This window comes from Salvelinus sp. IW2-2015, linkage group LG9, assembly GCF_002910315.2.
Source record: "Salvelinus sp. IW2-2015 linkage group LG9, ASM291031v2, whole genome shotgun sequence".
In the NCBI taxonomy this organism is placed as follows: domain Eukaryota; kingdom Metazoa; phylum Chordata; class Actinopteri; order Salmoniformes; family Salmonidae; genus Salvelinus; species Salvelinus sp. IW2-2015.
The window spans coordinates 8,547,398-8,570,508 of NC_036849.1; the positions used below are offsets into that span (position 1 = coordinate 8,547,398).

General features: G+C 43.8%; 2 protein-coding genes across 2 annotated transcripts; both read right to left on the minus strand.

The window, feature by feature from the left end:
- Positions 1 to 90: 90 nt before the first annotated feature.
- scfd1 (sec1 family domain containing 1) lies at positions 91 to 21,235 on the minus strand. Its single transcript, XM_023994166.3, has 24 exons — positions 20,993 to 21,235; positions 20,225 to 20,384; positions 19,810 to 19,900; positions 19,454 to 19,576; positions 19,137 to 19,224; positions 18,927 to 19,016; positions 18,445 to 18,500; positions 17,851 to 17,936; positions 17,321 to 17,420; positions 8,525 to 8,664; positions 8,133 to 8,223; positions 7,941 to 8,020; positions 7,703 to 7,784; positions 7,190 to 7,286; positions 6,973 to 7,043; positions 5,374 to 5,453; positions 5,183 to 5,245; positions 4,906 to 4,981; positions 4,593 to 4,646; positions 1,845 to 1,897; positions 1,707 to 1,740; positions 1,452 to 1,517; positions 1,213 to 1,281; positions 91 to 815 (listed from the first exon to the last, which is right to left on the minus strand). Exons 1-24 carry the CDS (start codon positions 21,021 to 21,023, stop codon positions 792 to 794), a joined length of 1,905 nt encoding a protein of 634 aa, XP_023849934.1. The 5' UTR covers positions 21,024 to 21,235; the 3' UTR covers positions 91 to 791.
- On the minus strand, positions 11,177 to 13,370 carry LOC111968527 (G2/M phase-specific E3 ubiquitin-protein ligase-like). The gene is made up of 2 exons (XM_023994167.3): positions 12,054 to 13,370; positions 11,177 to 11,868 (listed from the first exon to the last, which is right to left on the minus strand). Exons 1-2 carry the CDS (start codon positions 12,217 to 12,219, stop codon positions 11,621 to 11,623), a joined length of 414 nt encoding a protein of 137 aa, XP_023849935.1. The 5' UTR covers positions 12,220 to 13,370; the 3' UTR covers positions 11,177 to 11,620.
- Positions 21,236 to 23,111: the final 1,876 nt, after the last annotated feature.

Genomic DNA, 23,111 nt, shown 5'->3' on the forward strand with positions numbered 1-23,111 from the left:
AACACCCTGTCCTGATCCTGAATAAGATTAAACAAAGGACAAGTTGGAAAACTCTGGTTGATACACTAGATACACTACACAGCAACCGTGTTGAGTAAGACTATTCAAACTTTATTTGTTGAGAGTGCAAAGCAAATTAGTTAAAGGCCCAATGCAGATGTTTTTATATCAATATCAAATCATTTCTGGGTAACAATTAAGTACCTTACTGCGATTGTTTTCAATTCAAATGGTCAAAAAGTAACAAAAATAGCTTCTTAGCAAGAGCAATTTCTCAAACAAGAATTTTGGTAGGACTGTCGGAGTGGTCTGAGTGAGGAGGGGAAAACTGAAAACTATCTGTTATTGACAGAGAGGTTTGGAACTCTTTCATCTATGAACTAATTTACCTGGTGATCTCACCAGGCAGGCCAAAACTCCATCCCAACAAAACAGGCAATCATTTCAGGTGGTCTTTTCAAAAAGCTCTTACACTAAAAAGGCATTATCAGATTTTTTGCAATATTTTCTTCAACCTCATAGTATGGAAATATAAAACACAGGAAATCATGTTTTTGACTGGAATGGGCCTTTAAACAAACAATGTAAGTATGGTACACATTATAAAACACATGGAATATCAGAGAGAGAGAGAGAGAGAGAGAGAGAGCGAGAGAGAGCGAGCGAGCGAGAGACAGGATCTAGAGGAACTTAAAACGATCATCAATGATTAGAGAGGTCTTGATTGCAGTTGTGAGTATTTAGGAGAAATGGAATCGAAGAAAAGAAAGTGTTCATATGTTTTCTTGCTTTTACTTTTGGCCGAGTGAGGATAGCTGTGGAGACAAACACGGAGAAACAATAAAAACCACATCTCACTACCAGAAATCTACGATCAACTTAGCAGTGTAGGTGATTTAACACAAACCCACAATATGGGTGTCATCATTCCATATTATGAGTCAGGCTTAAATTATTGATATTACTCAACAAAAAGCCTGCTTCCCAAATGGCACCCTTTATAAATCAAATCAAATTTTATTTGTCACATGCGCCAAATACAACAGGTGTAGTAGACCTTACCGTGAAATGCTTACTTACAAGCCCTTAACCAACAATGCAGTTTCCCTATTCAGTGCACTACTTTTGACCAGGGCCACATAGGGTAGTAGTGCACTATATTGGTAATAGGGTGCCATTTGGGACACACACAAAGGCTGGTGGTCCTCCTACCTGTTTGATGAACTGCCCTGCATTGAAGAGCTCACTGCATCCGTACAGCACCCTCTTCCCTGGCTTTGCCTAAAAGGATGCCACAAAATACACGTTGTTCAAAAGAACTCTACTGAAAACATGAAGAGGTTTCACAAAATACAATGGAAACTTTTGTCACAATGTGACATGTAGACATTTTAATAAAACATTCATAAAAAAGAAAAGAAAAACGAAAACAATTTGGAGTGATAGTTTACCTTTGTGTAGTCCACCAGGTTTTGATATTCTATGTAGTTTCCTCCTCCGACCACAAAGACGATAGCCTGAAACAGAAGGTGAGATCTCACTGACAGGTTGAGGCTGCTAGGTTCATGTACATTATATACACAGAGTAGTGTGCCCCCCCCCCCCCCCCGTCATACATTGAGTCCAAGATAGGCAACACACAGCAGTTACTGGATTTAGTGGAGGCCCTGTTTGTGCGTCTGTCTGCTGACCATGGCAGGACTCACCTCTTGAAACGGGTTCTTGTTCCTTGGGGTTGAGCTGTTGGGAGAACAGGAGTGTTTAGACACAGATCTTACGGACAGAAAATGCATGTTACTATTTAGAGGCCTTAACTGCTATCCTTGGAGCTCTTGGAGTCTCACCTCTCACTGCCGCGCAGCATCTTGGGATCAAAGTATCTGTAGTCATCCGTCTCCTGCAGATCAGAAACACATCAGCAATACACCAACAAACGTATACATCACATGAACAACAAGAGAGAGACCATTTTCTGACAATTCTAGAAACACCAAAATCCCACCCATTGCTCAAGGTCACCCAGTTCCTCTTATTAAAAGCAACTCCTGCATAAGCATGGGTCCTGTGAGACAAAGTCAACCAATTGACTCAAGTGCGATCAGATCAGGAAGAATTCAGATTCAGAGAACACCTGCATGATTTCAACAGAAACATCACATTTACCAGAACTAGTCTTACATAGGATCAGTGGAGTTTCCTCCCTCTCTCATACATCCTCCTTAAACCCAGAACCAAGTCTTTAGTCTGGGCTACGTCCCAAATGGCATCCTATTCCCTATAGTGTACTCCTTTTGACCAAATCAAATTGTATTGGTCACATACACATATTTAGCAGATGTTATTGCGGGTGTAGCGGAAATGCTTGTGTTCCTGGCTCCAACAGTGCAGTAATATCTAACAATACACAACATATCTAACAATTCACAACAAAGCCCTATTGGCCCTGGTCAAAAGTAGTGCACTAAATAGGTTGCCATTTAGGATGCATCCCTAGTCTCTCTCCTCTCTTCCCAATGGACCGAATGCATCTCCCTCTATCTGGCAGAGCCGTGGCCCACTCACATTCTTCACCAGAAGAGAAAATACTTTGCAGTCAGGCTGGTGAAAGAGGAGCTCCCTGTCTCTCTGAACTGACTAGATGCTCCAGATTTTTGTGCTATCGTCTTTCCCCACACAGGAGAGAGGCAGTTCAGCAGAGGGCTTCTGATATCAAACCTGAACACACTGCTAAACCTGCCTGGGAGAGGAATGGCATTGTGTTCACACAGAAGAACCACCGATAGATTACACCTGTCCAAGAGGGCCATCGGATGCGGGACAGGGGTGGGGAGAGGAGGATGGAGGCTGTTGAATTTGGACTGATGTGCCCCTCTCCTTCTCGGCTCACCGAACAAGAAGCGCTTTGTACAGTGCACTGTAATTCCAGTAGCTGAGAAAATGATAATATTGTTATGTCCAATTCAGTGTTTGGAGAGGTGGGGATAGGGGTTGGGGGGCATCTGAAGCCAGTAACAGAATCCTGTAATCCCTGCTCCCTCCTGGCTGTAGAGACACAGTATGAGTGCCAAATGGTACCCTACTCCCTATATAGTGCACTACTTTTAAGTAGAGCCCTACAGGCACTTTGAAGGGAATAGGGTGCCACCTGGGACGCTGACACAAGATGGAACGGCGCTAATGGAAATTGAAAAGCGTTTGTTCATATTATCATTCCCCAAATGTTTATGGACCTGTGAGAGATTGTAATCACAAAGGGACTAAGTTGATGTAACGCCTCTATAGATGTAGCAGCTGATCCAGGGAAAATTAGACACGGACCACAGAGGGGAATAGGGGACCTCCCTCAAGTCTGGTGGCCTACACTAACAAGTGTAGTGTTGAGTGCACAGAGGATGGCTTGTGAATGATTTTCAGTGGACCTTCCCTCTGCTTCAGGGTAAGCTGGTAAGGAGCTGAGAGCGAGATGAGGGAGTGTAGAGAGAGCTTCTGGGTTAGCTGTAACCTAATCTCCACGTTCAGTGTGCGCCTGTCCTCCCAGAGAGGATTGAGAGTCCACAGTGCTGCCCATGTGCTCTATTGCAGCCCCTGCAGACAGCTAGCAGCTAGGGTTTCGCACAACCGTGGAGCCCCCAGAGCAGATCAGGCCAGGTCACCCTCACAGAGCTGTTTTTAATCACTGGGGCGGCATCCCAAATGGCACCCTACTCCCTACATAGTGCACAATTTTTGACCAGGGCCCATACGGCTCTGGTCAAAAGTAGTGCACTATATAGGAAATAGGGTGCCATCTGGGACGCATGCCCCTATGTCTGCTGTAGCAGAAGCTTCCTGGCATTTCTATATTGTTATGCACATGACTGACTGACTTGACTTAAACACTAGGTCATCCGCAGGTACAGTACCAGTCAAAAGTTTGGACACACCTACTCATTCAAGGGTTATACATTATTTTTCACATATTGTGAAGACGGACTAGATTTTTTAATAAAGGCAGCAACTGTAGCTAATGCATTCCAGGTGACTACCTCATGAAGCTGGCTGAGAGAATGCCAAGAGTGTGCAAAGCTGTCATCAAGGCAAAGGGTGGCTACTTTGAAGAATCTCACATTTATTTTGATTTGTTTAACCGTTTTTTGGTTACTACATGATTCCATATGTGTTATTTCATAGTTTTGATGTCTTCACTATTATTCTACAATGTAGAAAATAGTAAAAATAAAGAAAAACCCTGGAATGTTTAGGTGTGTCCAAACTTTTGACTGGTACTGTATGTACACGACTGCAGACAGCTATTTGACATTTTACAAAGTAGCTTAGCTACAGTTGCTGCCTTTATTTAAAAAATCTAGTCACGTCTTCACAATTTGTGATGACTAGTTTCCCCCCACATATTCAGAAGTGATCTAATCAGAAGGGGGCATGATTGGAGAAGTCTCCGACTGCAGACATGAGACCCCCATCAGGTTGTTCATCTTGTTGCCACTGTATTCATCAGCATGCTTCCCTCCTGAATGTGATGGTGCAACAAAGCAGAAACATAGAGGAATGTCCACAGTAGAGGGGGAGGAAAGAAGGGAAGAGAGGAGACTCACCGGATTGGACTTCATCTCCATCAGGTTGTCCAGGATACGCGTGACTGGCAGGTTCTGAAAGAAAAACACTTTAAATACTCTGTTCTTTCTCACCAGGTAATTAATCACTATAGACTGACTCTAGGCAAAACCTTCCCATCAAAGCCAAGGGACATCTGGACATTTTGAAAACACATATACAGACAGTATCATGATGAGACTGCTCCTCTCATCTGTCTATTAAGAGACATTCAGTATCACTCATTCTGCATGTGTGTTTCTGTGCATAATTCTGTGTGTGTGTGTGTGTGTGTGTGTGTGTAAAGCTACTCACATGCTGTTTAAGCACCAGGTGTTTCACCCCCTCCATGACAAACTGGGAGCCAGAGTTCATCACTCTAGAGAAGAGGCTGTGGAATAGAGAGACAGGAGGAGGACAGGGTCAGCACGGGGGTTAGGTCTATGGGACCCCTGAAACAAGGGAAACTCTGCTATGTCCCAAACGGCACCCTATTCCCTACATAGTACACTAACCTGGTCAAAAGTAGTGCACTGTGTAGGGAATAAGGTGCCGTTTGGGAAGCACACAGAGAGTGCTCTCTCTTTCTTACCCCATAGGTTTCACACCGCTGTTCCCATAGTTAGATGGTGTGGCAGCAATCTTTGTGAAAGCCCTGGCAAAACAAATTATTCATAATAAGCTCCTTGAAAGAACCCAAAACAATGTGTTTTATTGTCTGTTTGGTTCTGCATGTATGAAGCATTATATGATGAAAATGCAAGCTTGCTTGTAATGTCTTACTTCCACTGCTTGATGTAGTTGAGAGAGGACAGGTCGCAGCCAGTTTCTAGAAGAGCCTTCTTGTATTGGTCCAGATCACTCTGAAACACAGAAAACCCCCAGTAAGATAACAGCATGCATGTTTTCACCAAGGTAAAACATACAAGTGATTGAGCAGGCATTCAAGTATTAGTAGGGAATTTACCGACCAGGGACTTAAAAAAGCTTGAAGAAATAAAAACCTAGTCATCCTAAAACAGAGTGTGACACGTGTATGGTGGTATCATCAGTACATTAGGGTGGCAGAGACAAGTACTTTTTAATGTAACTAAACTGATGTTACACCACAGCATCCTGGGAAAACAAATAACCTTAAAAATGTACATACTGGACCAACTGGAGAATGGACCAGAGAGGAGAGGGTAATCCCATGGTAATAATCGGCCCTGGACGGGTTCAGGTTAAGGGGGGGACAGAGATGAAAGGAGGAATACCACAAGACGTTGGCGGTGGAAAAAGATTTCCTGCTTGACTTCAGCTGTCAGGCCGGGAAAACAGAATGGCATCTCAGAGGAGAAGGGCTATTAGGAAGACCATTGATCAACATGATGCTCCAGGACAGCCTGATCCTAACGCTGATCCCAGCCTGCAGCCGCAGCCAGAAACCTGGGCCCATATTAATGCTCCTCAGAGCAGGAGCGCTGATCTAGGATCAGTTTTGCCTTTTAGATGATAATGAAAACGATTATATGGACGAGCAGGGAACTGATCCTCGATCCGTGCTCCTACTCAGAGACTCTGTGAATACGGCCCCTGGCATCCTCCCAGCTCTTTGGAGCTGGCGGCTGGAGGGACTTGACTTCACTCCTCTGTGGTGAACTGTGGTCACTGAGGTGGTGGTGACAGAGCTTGAAGCAGAGCCAGTATTAGGGTCTTCCAAGTCTTAGCAGGGTCCCTAAGAGGCTAGTCCCTGAGCTACGCCACCTCCCTGAAGAAAGCAGACGTAGAACCCACAGTCATAGTGGAGAGCTGGGTGTCCTCCTATACAGAGGGCCTTGCGATGCTCAGAACAGAACAAGCTAGCATTATTGGACTTCTGGAGTAATGACATTTGGCCTCGGCTTCAAAGGGTATCGATGTTCCTGGAACCTGCTCTAACGTGTCATATCGAACAATAAAGCTTTTGAATGTTGTAAGAAGAAAAGCTGGTTTGAATATCATGCGAAAAAATGATTTGAGAATTTATGTTTGGTGTTCTAAACAATGAAACGCAAGCCAGGGCCAAGGTTTTTCATATTGTATATTGTGCTGTTACTAAGACTACCACATCCAGTGAGACCACAAAGTGTCTCCATTGAGGTTGCTATTGTGCCGTTTTTGGATCCATTGGACATGATACTGCATATGACCGTAGTGAATCAGACAGATCAACAGAGTTCCCTGACAAAAGGGGCCTGTATCTTGTGGCTCCTCTCTGACCGGTGATTGAGTCTAGTTTGGCATGTGTTTGATGGTGAGAGAATGTGTGATTTGAGTCTAGTATGTTTTTGATAGGGACAGGGTTAAGTCCAGTATGCATGTGTTTGATAGGGTAAGGGTTAAGTGGGGGACAGGCCTCACCTCTGAAGGGGGTTGCAGGGCTGTGATGTAGAAAATCAGAAACAGTCTCATCTTGTCCTCTGGTGTTCCCGCTGTCACAAAGACAAAAACAAAGTTGTTTAACAAACCTTACATCAACAGGCACCTCAGGTATTTCCGACCCTTGACAAAGTACACGAGATAGCACATGTATGATTTATGTTATTTCTGGCAAAGACAAGCACAGAGGCACATCTACCGTCAGGGTCACTGATGATGTCCAGTAAAGACTTTTCCAGGGTGGATTTGCTCATCAGCTTCTCCTCGTACTCAAAGTACACGTCCAGTTTACGGCTCTGGATGGGTCACAGAAGTTACACATTTGGGAAAGAGTACCTATAAGGAATTTTCAATATTTTTGTTAAAATTATCAAATGAAGGGCTCCCCGAGTGGTGCAGCGGTCTAAGGCACTGCATTGCTACACCAAAAATGGAAGTGGGCTTAATGTGTATGTGGGCTTAATAGGTACACTTAACTTAGTCCACATCAAGAGGATGTTTCATCAGTCCTTTACTGGCAGATTTAGTAACAACTTTATAGTGAGTGCTCTGAGATGTTCGAGCTCACACGGACTGCACAGCAGTCTTCCATACATGTTTAATATCTGAAACAAGTGTTAATGGGATGCAGTGCACTATGGACACAGAGAGAACCCCCTCTATCTAGACTTAGAAAACACATTGACAGGCCATGACCGGGTTTAATACTAACCTTAATGTGATCCAGAACGGCGGTGGCTACGTTAGTGTGGAGGTCAATCAGCCTCTTCTTCTCCAGAAGCTCTGGTAGGGAGCTAGTAGAGGAAACACAGAACAGTTTTGGTACATAAATAATAATACATAAATACTGTATATTTACATATACGGGTAGGCCGTTATTGTAAATAAGAATCTGTTCTTAAATGACTAGCCTAGTTCAAATAAAATAAAAATTCTACAATGATGCTCACCTGACAGCTGAGGTAAGCTTTGCGGTGTTGTCTGACATACTAATACTACTAATGGCTCCCTCATCCTCACCCTCCAACCCCTGGAGAAGATCAAAAGTCTTATTTTAGTGGGGAATTTGCAGGTGTGAGTGAGACTACAGGTTTTCAGTGAGACTACTTCATTGAACAGCTCTAGAAAACCGCCCTTCTTACCATGATGCTCTTGAGGCGTTTGACCTCGTCCTCCTGGGCTCGGTACGTGTCTAACTCCTCCTGTACAGACTCAGCCACCTCCGGGAACGGGCTGGAAGAGTCAAAACAAGCCCTCAGCCAAGAAGAACTTCACTACAGCAAAGATTGAAATATACTGTTGCTACTGCGTTATAAAGCATAACTCTAAAAATGGTTTGAAATATACTGTTACTATTGAGTTATAAAGCATCAAACGCAGACTACCTTCTAAATCAGTAGTTTAAATCACACTTTAGCCAATGGAATGGAGTTTCTAACAAGCAAAGCTTGGAATATACTGTTGCTACCTAGTTATAAAGCCTCGGCCACATGCTACCCGCTGAATCAGTAATCACCACAAGTGAGTTCCTAACCTGCCCTTGTGTTTCTGCCAGAATTTGTCTGCGGCTGTGAGGTCATAACTCTTCTTATTTTTCTTCTTGGGTCTGGCTCCGGAAGGGGAAGCTTCTGACCCCACAGACTCGTCCATACTGACCCTGTTCAGGTGGAAGTCCTAGGACACTCACACACACACAGAAATACATTAGTGTCACACACACAGCAAAATCATTTCTACTACGGATAGTATTTTTCCTGCAAATAGAGTCATTTCTGAGTGATTATTTTTTTCAGTGTTGGGATGGTGGTTGGCGTCTGGCAGAGATCCTATTGGATGTGTAGTCTGGTCATATTTCTGCTTACATCATCGGAAAAAAAGACTGGTCCATAGATACCTCTGGGATAAACACTGATATCTACTTACATCATCATAATACTTACATTCAAAATAACAACCGTTGTCATAAATATATTGAGGTTAAAACAAAGGACTCGTGATGCTGAAAACTAAGAGAGGAGACGGGATCGTACATTTTACACCAGAAATCATTTTAAGGCAGGGATGCTGGAAAATGGTTCCTCACAAATATTTATGACTTCTGGCACAAGTCACTGCACTGAGCACATACCACAGCATTTAATCTATTCTTAATCTTACACACAGGGTCATTGCAGTAGCGCTACCTTGAAAATCACACACCTTATATATATACAGTTGAAGTTTACATACACTTAGGTTGGAGTCATTAAAAATCGTTTTTCAACATCTCCACAAATTTCTTGTTTACAAACTATAGTTTTGGCAAGTCGGTTAGGACATCTACTTTGTGCATGACACAAGTAATTTTTCCAACAATTGTTTACAGACAGATTATTTCACTTATAATTCACTGTATCACAATTCCAGTGAGTCAGAAGTTTACATTCACTAACTTGACTGTGCCTTTAAACAGCTTGGAAAATTCCAGAAAATGATGTCATGGCTTTAGAAGCTTCTGATAGGCTAATTGACATAATTTGAGTCAATTAGTGGTNGAGGGGTGCGTCACTTGAGTGGGTTGAGTCACTGACGTGATCTTCCTGTCTGGGTTGGTGCCCCCCCTTGGGTTGTGCCGTGGCGGAGATCTTTGTGGGCTATACTCGGCCTTGTCTCAGGATGGTAAGTTGGTGGTTGAAGATATCCCTCTAGTGGTGTGGGGGCTGTGCTTTGGCAAAGTGGGTGGGGTTATATCCTTCCTGTTTGGCCCTGTCCGGGGGTATCATCGGATGGGGCCACCTGTCTCAGCCTCCAGTATTTATGCTGCAGTAGTTTGTGTCGGGGGGCTAGGGTCAGTTTGTTATATCTGGAGTACTTCTATCTTATCCGGTGTCCTGTGTGAATTTAAGTATGCGCTCTCTAATTCTCTCTTTCTTTCTCTCTCGGAGGACCTTAACCCTAGGACCATGCCTCAGGACGACCTGGCATGATGACTCCTTGCTGTCCCCAGTCCACCTGGCCGTGCTGCTGCTCCAGTTTCAACTGTTCTGCCTGCAGCTATGGAACCCTGACCTGTTCACCGGACGTGCTACCTACATTTACATTTACATTTTAGTCATTTAGCAGACGCTCTTATCCAGAGCGACTTACAGTAGAGTGCATACATTTTATTACATTTCTTTTTACATACTGAGACAAGGATATCCCTACCGGCCAAGAGCAAACGCTCTTATCCAGAGCGACTTACAGTAGAGTGCATACATTTTTTTACATACTGAGACAAGGATATCCCTACCGGCCAAACCCTCCCTAACCCGGACGACGCTATGCCAATTGTGCGTCGCCCCACGGACCAATTGGACACCACTTCTTTAAGTCTCCTAAATATCACCATCTACTGTACCTGGGCGTTGCTACCACAACTTTCGATGACTACCTGTCCCAAACCTGCTGTTTTCAACTCTCTAGAGACTGCAGGAGCGGTAGAGATACTCTTAATGATCGGCTATGAAAAGCCAACTGACATTTACTCCTGAGGTGCTGACTTGCTGCACCCTCGACAACTACTGTGATTATTATTTGACCATGCTGGTCATTTATGAACATTTGAACATCTTGGCCATGTTCTGTTATAATCTCCACCCGGCACAGCCAGAAGAGGACTGGCCACCCTCATAACCTAGAGAGGAACCAGGCTTCTTCCTAGGTTTTGGCCTTTCTATGGAGTTTTTCCTAGCCACCGTGCTTCTACACCTGCATTGCTTGCTGTTTGGGGTTTTAGGCTGGGTTTAGGCTGGGTTTCTGTACAGCACTTTGAAGGGCTATATAAATAAATTTGATTGGATTGAGCCTGGCCCTGAATTGCACACTGCAGTCGGGTGCGTTTTGGAGTCCGTATGGGAGTTGCAGCGATGAGACAAGACTAACTACCAATTGGACACGACTTCTTTAAGTCTCCTAAATATCACCATCTACTGTACCTGTGGGCGTTGCTACCACAACTTTCGATGACGAGTAGCCCAGCTTTACTCTTGGATTTTTTGTGTGTATATATAAATATCACATCACTGGTCTGCTTGATTCAAATAGGTTTCCAAACCCCTCACTAGGATATTTCACTGCAAAATGATAAGTGCATATCAGTAGATTCAGCATGCCCCAATACATTCTGAATACTGCTGTGATGGTTGAGATTTTTTCCCCAAGTATATAACATGCAAACATTTTATTTGGCATGAGTAAAGTTACTAAAAATATAAAATACAAAGCCAACACAAGAAGCTAAAACAATCACAAAAACATCAACTGTAGCATAATTAACTTTACAGAAAACATTGATTCACTTCAATATGTACAACATAAAATAAATCTAAGAATCCCAAATGAAGCAACAAACATTACCATTCAAACAAATGTAGCACCTATCATGAGCCGTCTGAATTATTAGTGTAAAATTGTTCCTGAAAGTCAACAGCTGAAGCCTATAATGGAAAATGCATATCTGTCATGATGGACATACCCTACCTAAATCTTCTATAAAAGTCAATGAGGTGACCCCTTTTTAATTGAAGTCCAAAACCCAAATGAAACATGTCCCTCAAGTTCAGTAATAGTCTGTTAAAGCTGTGTTTATATAGAACAAGACGGTCTGTGATCAAATGGCCTGCATCACTGTGAGCTGGCACACTGCATACTCCATATTCTTCTTAAAGACTTGGTAGGATGGCACCACAGGCAGCACCAGGTGGTTAGAGCTGGGTTGGCTCTTGGGAAAGGCCCCGGCAGGGTCCAGGGGGTTGAGGAAGGATACGGTGGGGTTGGGGCTGAACCCTATGGCTGGCACCACATCAGCGGATGTGGCATAGATGAGCACGTCCTCTAGCGATGTTGCACATCTGCCAACTGTAACCAGTGAACAGAGAGACTGGTGAGGATGGGTAATATATGGAGATAGACAGGGACATTCATGTGCTTGTGTTAGTTTTACTGAATAGACTTGTAATAGTAGTGTACACTGTCTGAATGGCCTTTGAGTGTGTATTTTTAATCACATATATCAATCAATCAGTCATTGGAGGTCAAAGTACCTTCACACTCCACTAGGTAGTGTCTCCAGAAGGTGACCACAGCACTCTCCTTCCCTGTGGTCTCTTCCTGTTCTGAAAACTTAACAGTGAAGAGGGCAGACATGGTCTCAGCAGTCAGCTTGTCAGGAGAGGAACAGAACAGACTAACAAACGCCCCCGGAAACATCTGGACCTGGTCAAACACACCAAGGGTTTTCAAACCTTCACAGAACCTAAAAACACAAAAAGGTTCAACAAAATATAGTTAAAGGCCCAGTAAAATCCAAATTGTGATCTTCCTGAGTTATATATATATATATCCATCCACACTATGAGGTTGGAATAATACTGTGAAAATTATGATAATGCCCTTTTAGTGTAAGAGCTGTTTGAAAAGACCGCCTGAAATCTCAGCCAGTTTTGGCCTGCCTGGTGACATCACCAAGCGGTAAATTAGTTAATCAACCAATAAGAAAAAGTTCAAACCTCTCTGCCAATAACAGCTAGTTTTACATTTTCCACTCCCCACAAGACCAGTACCAGACAGTTCTAGCAAAACTCTTGCTTGAGAAATTGCTCTTTGCTAAGAAGCTATTTTGGTTTATTTTTTACCATTTTAATTGAAAACAAGTAACACGGAACCCAAACCGGCTGCACGCGTGCGCCATCATGCATACATTTATTTTGTCCCCCTACACCAAACACGATCACGACACGCAGGTTAAAATATCAAAACAAACTCTGAACCAATGACATTAATTTGGGGACAGGTCGAAAAGCATTAAACATGTATGGCAATTTAGCTAGTTAGCTTGCACTTGCTAACTAATTTGTCCTATTAAGCTAGCTTGCTGTTGCTAGCTAATTTGTCCTGGGATATAAACATTGAGTTATTTTACCTGAAATGAACAAGGTCCTCTACTCCGACAATTAATCCACACATAAAATGGGCACCCGAATAATTTCTAGTCATCTCTCCTCCTTCCAGGCTTTTTCATCTTTGAACTTATATGGTGATTGGCATCTACACTTTTACCACGACAACCGGCAAAACATTTTGTCTTTCAATCACCCACGTGGGTATAACCAATGAGTAGATGGCATGTGGGTACCTGCTTCTTTAAACCATTGAGGAGATGGGAGAGGCAGGACTTGCAGCGCGATCTGCGTCAGAAATAGAAAGGAGTTCAAGTTCAGCCCTTGGCATCGCAGACGTTCGTTGGAGCGCACGAGCAGTGTGGGTGCAATAATTGAATAACATGGATTTCTACATTTATTTTGCAACGCTCGCGCACGTGACATGTCCGGTCTGGTCAGCATGTAAGGTACTTAATTGTTACCCAGAAATGGCTGCATTGGACCTTTAACATATAGTTAACAAAACCCTGGCTCACAATGTCTTAAACATAGTTAAAGTGCATTCGCACCCCTTGACTTTTTCCTCAATCTACACACAATACCCCATAATGACAAAGCGAAAATTGGTTCAGAAATGTTTGCAAATGTATTTAAAATAAAAAACAGAAAAACCTTATTTACAAAAGTATTCAGACCCTAAGCTATGAGACTCGAAACTGAGCTCAGGTGGATCCTGCTTCCATTGATCATCCTTGAGATGTCTCTACAACTTGGAGTCCACCTGTGTAAATTCAATTGATTGGACATGATTTGGAAAGGCACACACCTGTCTATATAAGGTCCCACAGTTGATAGTGCATGTCAGAGAAAAAACCCAAGCATTGGGGTCGAGGGAATAGTCTGTAGAACTCTTGAGACAGGATTGTGTCGAGGCACAGATCTGGGGAAGGGTACCAACAAATGTCTGCAGCATTGAAGGTTCCCAAGAACACAGTGGCCACCATCACTCTTAAATGGAAGAAGTTTGGAACCACCAAGACTCTTCCTAGAGCTGACCGCCCGGCCAAACTGAGCAATCTGTGGAGAAGTGCCTTGGTCAGGGAGGTGACCAAGAACCAGATGGTCACTCTGACTGAGCTCCAAAGTTCCTCTGTGGAGATGGGAGAACCTTCCAGAAGGACAACCATCTCTGCAGCACTCCATCAATCAGACCTTTATGGTATAGTGGCCAGACGGAAGCCACATGACAGCCAGCTTGGAGTTGGCCAAAAGGCACCTAAAGGACTCTCAGACCATGAGAAACAAGAATTCTCTGGTCTGATTAAACCAAGATCAAACTCTTTGGCCTGAATGCCAAGCATCACGTCTGGAGGAAACCTGGCACCATCCCTACGGTGAACCATGGTGGTGGCAGCAGCATCATGCTGTGGGGATATTTTTCAGCGGCAGGGACTGGGAGACTAGTCAGGATCAAGGCAAAGATGAACGGAGCAAATTACAGAGAGGTCCTTAATGAAAACCTGCTCCAGAGCACGCAGGACCGCAGACTGGGGCGAAAGTTCACCTTCCAACAGAACAACAACTAAGCACACAGCCAAGAAATCGCAGAAGTGGCTTCGAGACAAGTCTCTGAATGTCCTTGAGTGGCCCGGCCAGAGACGACTCGAACCAATCGAACATCTCTGGAGAGACCTGACTGGGGCGAAGGTTCACCTTCCAACAGGACAATGACCCTAAGCACACAGCCAATACAACGCAGGAGTGGCTTCGGGACAAGTCGAACATCTCTGGAGAGACCTGAAAATAGCTGTGCAGCGACACTCCCCATCCAATCTGACAGAGCTTGAGAGGATCTGCAGAGAATGGGAGAAACTCCCCAAATACAGGTGTGCCAAGCATGCAGCGTCATACCCAAGACGACTCGAGGCTGTAATCACTGCCAGAGGTCCTGGAAACCGTCAAAGGGTCTGAATACTTACCGAATGCACTGTATAGTAGAATTCTAACCTTTTAAAATAGTCTACGTTTACGTACTGTATATACTGTACCAGTCAAAATTTGACACACCTACTCATTCAAGGGTTTTTATTTTTTTCTATTTTCTACATTGTAGAATAATAACGAACACATCAAAACTATGAAATAACACATGTAGTAACCAAAAAAATGTTAAACAAATGTAATTATATATTTTAGAGTCTTCAAAGTAGCCACCCTTTGCCTTGATTACAGCTCTGCACACTCTTGGCATTCTTTCAACCAGCTTCACATGGAATGCTTTTCCTACAGTCTTGATTGAGTTCCCACATATGCTGAGAATTTGTTGGCTGCTTTTCCTTCACTCTGCGGTCCAACTCATCCCAAACCATCTCAATTGGGTTGAGGTCGGGTGATTGGAGGCCAGGTCATCTGATGCAGCACTCCATCACTCTCTTTCTTGGAGGTGTGTTGGGTCACATTTGAAATCTTTTAAATGGGTTTGGAAGAACAGGGAAAGAAAAGGGAAAGAAAATACTTAATAGGGCTGACTGACCTATGATCTCTGTTCTGACATCCTGGTGAGGCCCGATCACCTTCACTAGAAACACTGAAGACATTGGGTGAGATTTACAGTTGAAGTCGGAAGTTTACATACACTTAGGTTGGAGTCCTTAAAACTCGTTTTTCAACCACTCCACAAATTTCTTGTTAACAAACTAGTTTTGGCAAGTCGGTTTGGACATCTACTTTGTGCATGACACAAGTCATTTTTCCAACAATTGTTTACAGACAGATTATTTCACAATTCCAGTGGATCAGAAGTTTCCATACACCAAGTTGAAAGTGCCTTTAAACAGCTTGGAAAATTCCAGACATCATTTGAGTCAATTGCAGGTGTACCAGTGGATGTACTTCAAGGCCTACCTTTAAACTCAATGCCTCTTTGCTTGACATTATGGAAAAATCAAAAGAAATCAGCCAAGACCTCAGAAAAAAATTTGAGACATCCAACAGTCTGATTCATCCTTGGGAGCAAACTCCAAATGCCTGAAGGTACCACGTTCATCTGTACAAACAATAGTACGCAAGTATAAACACCATGGAACCACGCAGCCGTCATACCGCTCAGGAAGGAGACGCATTCTGTCTCCTAGAGATTAAGGTAATTTGGTGAGAAAAGTGCAAATCAATCCCAGAACAGCAGCAAAGGACCTTGTGAAGATGCTGGAGGAAACAGGTACAAAAGTATCTATATCAACAGTAAAACGAGTCCTATATCGACATAACCTGAAAGGCCGTTCAGCAAGGAAGAAGCCACCGCTCCAAAACCGCCATAAAAAAGCCAGACTACGGTTTGCAACTGCACATGGGAACAAAGATCGTACTTTTTGGAGAAATGTCCTCTGGTCTGATGAAACAAAAATAAAAACTGTTTGGCCATAATGACCGTCGTTATGTTTGGATGAAAAAGGGGGAGGCTTGCAAGCCGAAGAACACCATCCCAACCGTGAAGCACGGGGGTGGCAGCATCATTTTGTGAGGCTGCTTTGCTGCAGGAGGGACTGGTGCACTTCACAAAATAGAAAATTATGTGGATATATTGAAGCAACATCTCAAGACATCAGTCAGGAAGTTAAAGCTTGATCGCAAATGGGTCTTACAAATGGACAATGACCCCAAGCATACTTCCAAAGTTGTGGCAAAATGGCTTAAGGACAACAAAGTCAAGGTATTGAGGTGGCCATCATAAAGCCCTGACCTCAATCCTATAGAAAATTTGTGGGCAGAAATGAAAAAAGTGTGTTCGAGCAAGGAGGCCTACAAACCTGACTCGGTTTCACCAGCTCTGTCAGGAGGAATGGGCCAAAATTGACCCAACTTATTGTGGGAAGCTTGTGGAAGGCTACCCAAAACGTATGACCCAAGTTAAACAATTTAAAGGCAATGCTAGCAAATACTAACTTAGTGTATGTAAACTTCTGACCCACTGGGAATGTGATGAAAGAAATAAAAGCTGAAATAAATCATTCTCTACTATTATTCTGACATTTCACATTCTTAAAATAAAGTGGTGATCCTAACTGTCATAAGACAGGGAATTTTTACCATAATTAAATGTCTTGAATTGTGAATAACTGAGTTTAAATGTATTTGTCTAAGGTGGATGTAAACTTCCGACTTCAACTGTATAAATCCCAATTCACACTACTGAGCAGTGCATAGTCATAGTTCATCCTACACAGAGCGCAAAATACCATACACCCAACAACACCACTCACCATAAATTACTCAAGACTATGGAGTGGACGTTTCTCATGGGTAAGCCCTTAGTTTTTGTCATAGTGTATGATGTGTCTGTTAAGTCCATCATAACAGAGTGGTGGGAGTATGACAGACAGATTTGCTCCTCTCTCTCTCTCCCTGATTCCCTGGCTTCCTGTTAGTCTTACCAGCACATCGTGGATGAGGGCCTGGTAGGTCCATGTGTGGTGGAGAGGGGTGGCAAGATCCAGGTTGCGGTCAGTGAGAACAAATAGGGGTCTCTGGAAGCTGAAGAGAGAGAGAGAGAGAGCGAGATGAAACGAGAAGATGATAAATGTACCCAGAGTTCCCCACTGGCTAGGCTCTCTCTCTGCTCCACCAAAGCTGAAACAAAAGAAAACTTGAAATAGATCCTGCTTAGAGCTTCCCAGAGGAAGCATGACTGTTTTCACTTCATCGAAGGCCTAGCTAACCACTCAGTGAGTCTGGAGAGCAGAGGAGAGGAGAAAAGCAGAATAGCACATTTCCACTTCAAAGTTAGACAAAGACATTGTGTAGCACAGTGTGTGTGTGTGTGTGGGAAGCCATTTTATGTGTTTGTCTTAGGGAATGGAGTAGGCCTTCCGTGGTACAGTACAGAATCATGATATTAATGTCTACATCTAGTCTGCTCTCTTTATGGTTCATACCCAGTGTACCAGTCTGCACCCTGACCCACCTGAACTGGCCGGCCCCCATATTGTCTCCAGTGAACAGGCTGTTTCTGGCGTCTCGCAGGTTCTCCCTCAGTTTCTTGTCAAGTTTCTGCAACAAACAGAGAAACTGGGTTAGATAGTTTTGCCTCTTATGCAGCTAGGTAAGACGCCTTACATCTTCTTAACCGGATATACGCTTAGCACACAGTCTTGCAGCGTTTCACTGAGAGCTTAGAGACCCTCACCACAACACAACAGTGCAGTATAGGGAACAAAGAGCAGTGCTGTGTAACTGGAGGAGAAACACTGCATCCATCCATTAATTCTCTTGGAGGATCAGCTTCCACACTGACTGCATCAGCATTCCTCCCCACATCAAGAATCTACCTGCAAATTCTGTCTGCAAACAGTGGGATTTTGGAGGTGGGTGGACTTGGATGTCGTCCTCAAATTACTAATTTCCTCTTTCACTGTACCCACTGGGGATGGGTACTACTCTCCCAGCCCTGTCTGCACTGCCAAGACATAATACAAAGTGTATTTAGACTGACAGACTGTGTCCCTTGACAGCGGCTGAGGAGAATTCAGAGTTATAAATGAGGAAGGATGATGCTCACCACCGCGACCATCTCCGCAGCATTCCCTCTTGGACAGCGGATTATGGGGACAGCACCTAAGAAAACAAAACGGATCTGTTAACTGCCAATAGAGAGCATTGACGACTTTAGCAGAGCGTGTCTATAGAGAATATGAGGATGTGCTGTGAATCACATGAGGATAAAACTGAGAATCGTATACAACCTGCAAGTTAGGGATGCAGTGGGTTTACTTTGCTCAATGCATCATATAGCCACACTTTCACCATTGGCCTTTACTTTCAAAAAGTTTTCCTCTCTAGGAAATATGATTTTGGTATCGCTTCGATTCAGGTGAGTAATAACAAAAGTGATGCTGCCATCTAGCAGGGAGAAACTGGTACAACCATGAACCACCTGAGTAAATGAAACAATCTTACAGTATTTTGAAATACTAAAGCAGTGTTCTCTCAAGGAGTCTCAATAGTATTGTGGCACTAATAATATTCTGTTGAAAGACCCACCCAGAGTGACAAAGAAGCAGAAAAGGCTGTCTACAATCGTATCCATGATGGCCTCCATCTCTGTGTCCATGATGTCCGGTTTGTTAATCGCTAATCAAAAGGGAATAAGAAAACAGGAAGTCAAATACAATCATGCCAGCTAATCATGAATAAGATCTGATGAAAATGGCAAAGTGCAATCTAGCACAGTTCTGAATCCAATGAACTTACCATGGTAGGAGATGAGCTCTTTATTTTGATTACAGAGGATAAACATATCATCTTCGAGTGTGATGAAATTCAAATACTGATCAAACACCTACGAAAGCAAAAAATACCTTACTGTTACAAGGCTGTTCAATACCCTGTAATGTGATGTGTTTTAGAAAATGACTAGGACGGAGTCACAAATGGCACCCTATCCCCTACATAATGTACTACTTTTGACCAGAGCCCTACAGGAAAAAAAGTAGTGCACTATATAGGGAATAGGGTACCATTTGAGAGACAGCCTGGAAGAGAGGTGAACTAGTGTGTGGTGGACTCACCTTGGTAACCTGGGTGACGGCGTTGGCTGAGAGAGCTGCACTAGCAATATCCTCTAGTTTACTTCTGGATATGGCTGAGATGAAGTTCAAATAGTATGACTCATATAGCTGGTTACGAAGGTCCTGAGAAAAATAAACAATACAATGGAATGTAACAATATACTGACTAGTAGGATGTTACATGTCTGGGATGTAATAAATAATTATAAATAATAACAAATAATTGTATCTGGCCAAGGCCACCAAATGTACAGGCTCAGTGGCCTAATACAGTTTTTCTTATCATATCTAGACCTATCCTGGGTTTAATCATATCTGATGATGTAATGTTGATATTCTGAGTGAGGGATGCTTACTTGGCATATCCGGTCAATGTTCTCCTCTGTCGGCATAACAAAATAGATGGCTGGCACATCCGGGATGGGATCTCTGTCTGAATGAAGCAACCTATAGAGAATGATCAAATACATTGAAGACCTTTCTAGATGACGGTGTCCATTGATTGACACCAAGTCAATGCTGTGTTTGTGGACTTATTTGCAATTCAACTTCTCTCAAAACTGTTGTTGTCCTTTGAAATATACTGCACTGGTAGATCCTTCATTTTCAATAGATACTGAACAGTTGATGGGTTACATTACTCAAATTCAAAGTCTTTACAGCCTCATTAATTATTTGTCTGGTGCATCATGATTTTAGTTCTCTACATTTACCTTTTGTGAAGGGGATTAACAGATTATTAACAGCGATGTCAAATTGTGAGTTACTCACAAGTGCAAAGTGATTCCCATGTCCCGTAGTTCTTTGACCGCCAGTAGAGGGGAGATTATGTCCTGGCCAAACCTGTCATAGATCAGCACCTTCCATACCGGCTCGGCAGCAGTGTTTTTCAACGGAGAAGTGTTGAAATTCAACATGCGCTTCAATGCAGCTGGGGACACAGAAGAATACAGTATAAAGTCATGCTTGGCCAATGTAAATTGGAAATATTTGTGCAATAGGTGCTGCACATCCCACCACACCCTTGGCACAACCACCACTTTTGCCATACTAAACATGGCACAGGACTGGGGGAACTGGGACTTTGCCATACCATTTCTGCCAATCAACGAGTGAAATTGTTTGATGAGTGAAATAGCTAGTTAGCTAGCGTTAGCTAGTTAGCCACTCATCCAAAGGAACGATACTGCAGTCGATATAGCTAACTTGTTATATCTGTCAGTCATTCACTGCGTGGCATTCCTGTTCCTTGACATGACAACCACATGAAAGTGTCTAGTGAAGTCAAGAGTAGTAGTAAGTGTAGGTTAGCCATCCGACTTGTTGCTGCTTTATAATATTATTGTAACGCGTTTACGTTAGCTAGCTAATAAGTTAGCTTAGCATTGATTTTTTCGTGAAGATGGCTGGTGGCCATCGTGGAAGTTCGTATTTTATTCAACAGGCTATGGTCAGAGAAAATAGTCGGTGTTACAATGTGAATCAACAATTCGACAACCTATGTTCAGCAAAAATATATGACTGAAACCATTGACAGACCTGCCTGCTTTTCCCGGACGGAGGCGGCCATCTTTTCTGTTTATGCAGTGACGGGGCAAGAGATGACGTGGCAGCCAAGTGTGGCTTGGTTGAGAGGCAGTGTGTAGTTCGAGGCAGAGGCAGTGTGTAGACACTAGTTCGGTGTGTAGTTCAGTGTGTAGACTTGACTCAATGTGGGCAGAGTAAAACGTCTGGGCCGGACTCAATGTGGGCAGAGTGAAACGTCTGGGCCGGGCTAAATGTGGGCAGAGTGAAACGTCTGGGCCTGACTCAATGTGGGCAGAGTGAAACGTCTGGGCCGGGCTCAATGTGAGCAGAGTAAAACGTCTGGGCCGGCAATGTGGGCAGAGTGAAACGTCTGAGGCCGGGGCTAAATGTGGGCGGGTGAAACGTCTGGGCCGGACTCAATGTGGGCAGAGTGAAACGTCTGGGCCGGGCTCAATATGAGCGGAGTAAAACGTCTGGGCCGGGCTCAAAGTGGGCGGAGTGAAACATCTGGGCCGGGCTCAATGTGGGCGGAGTGAAACGTCTGGGCCGAGCTCAATGTGGGCGGAGTCAAACGCGTTTAACCCGAACCTCACCAAGGTCACTCAAATTGAAGTAAATGTCGAAGGTATTAACGTCAACGAAAACAAATCTTAATCTAACCTACATGGATAAAAATAGAAACCATGGAAGTAAGTGAGACTGTCATTATGCATAATGTACTTTGTAATATTCATGTTATACCAGTGCGGTGGTATAATTTTATATGACCAACTACCGCACAGATGTTAGCATAGCGTTAATTAGCACCCAACTGCACATGAGTTAGCTAATTGCTCACAATGAGGAAATCAAATTTGCCTACTTGAGCAGTAAGCCTAGATTTACATGTACAGTTATGTAATCGATTTGATCGTTGGTTTTTCTGTGTTCAATGTATGCCCTGTTGTGTTTGGCTGGCTCTAAATGTGTATCGTTGATGCCATTCCCTTAGTTACACACAGGGAAGTCTACGAATAGTATACAAACGCAGCAAAAAAAGAAATGTCCCCTCACTGTCAACTGCGTTTATTTTCAGCAAACTTAACGTGTAAATATTTGTAGGAACATAACACGATTCAACAACTGACACAAACTGAACAAGTTCCACAGACATGTGACTAACAGAAATTGAATAATGTGTCCCTGAACAAAGGGAGGGGGTCAAAAGTAACAGTTAGTATGTGGTGTGGCCACCAGCTGCATTAAGTACTGCAGTGCATCTCCTCCTCGTGGACTGAACCAGGTTTGCAAGTTCTTGCTGTGAGATGTTACCCCACTCTTCCACCGCCTGCAAGTTCCGGACATTTTTGGGGGAAATGGCCCTAGCCCTCTGATCCAACAGGTCCCAGACATGCTCAATGGGATTGAGATTCGGGCTCTTCACTGGCCATGGCAGAACACTGACATTCCTGTCTTGCAGGAAATCAGGCACAGAACGAGCAGTATGGCTGGTGGCATTGTCATGCTGGAGGGTCATGTCAGGATGAGCCTGCAGGAAGGGTACCACATGAGGGAGAAGGATGTCTTCCCTGTAACGCACAGTGTTGAGAGTTCCTGCAATGACGACAAGCTCAGTCCGATGATGCTGTGACACCGCCCCAGACCATGACGGACCCTCCACCTCCAAATCGATCTCGCTCCAGAGTACAGGCCTCAGTGTAACGCTTATTCCTTCGACGATAAACGCAAATCCGACCATCACCCCTGGTGAGACAAAACCGCGACTCGTCAATGAAGAGCACTTTTTGCCTGTCCTGTCTGGTCCAGCGACGGTGGGTTTGTGCCCATAGGCGACGTTGTTGCCAGTGATGTCTGGTGAGTACCTGCCTTACAACAGGCCTACAAGCCCTCAGTCCAGCCTCTCTCAGCCTATTGCGGACAGTCTGAACACTGATGGAGGGATTGTGCGTTCCTGGTGTAACTCAGGCAGTTGTTGCCATCCTGTACCTGTCCCGCAGGTGTGATGTTCGGATGTACCGATCCTGTGCAGGTGTTACACGTGGTCAACCATTGTGGACGATCAGCTGTCCGTCCTGTCTCCCTGTAGCTCTGTCTTAGGCGTCTCATAGTACGGACGTTGCAATTATTGCCC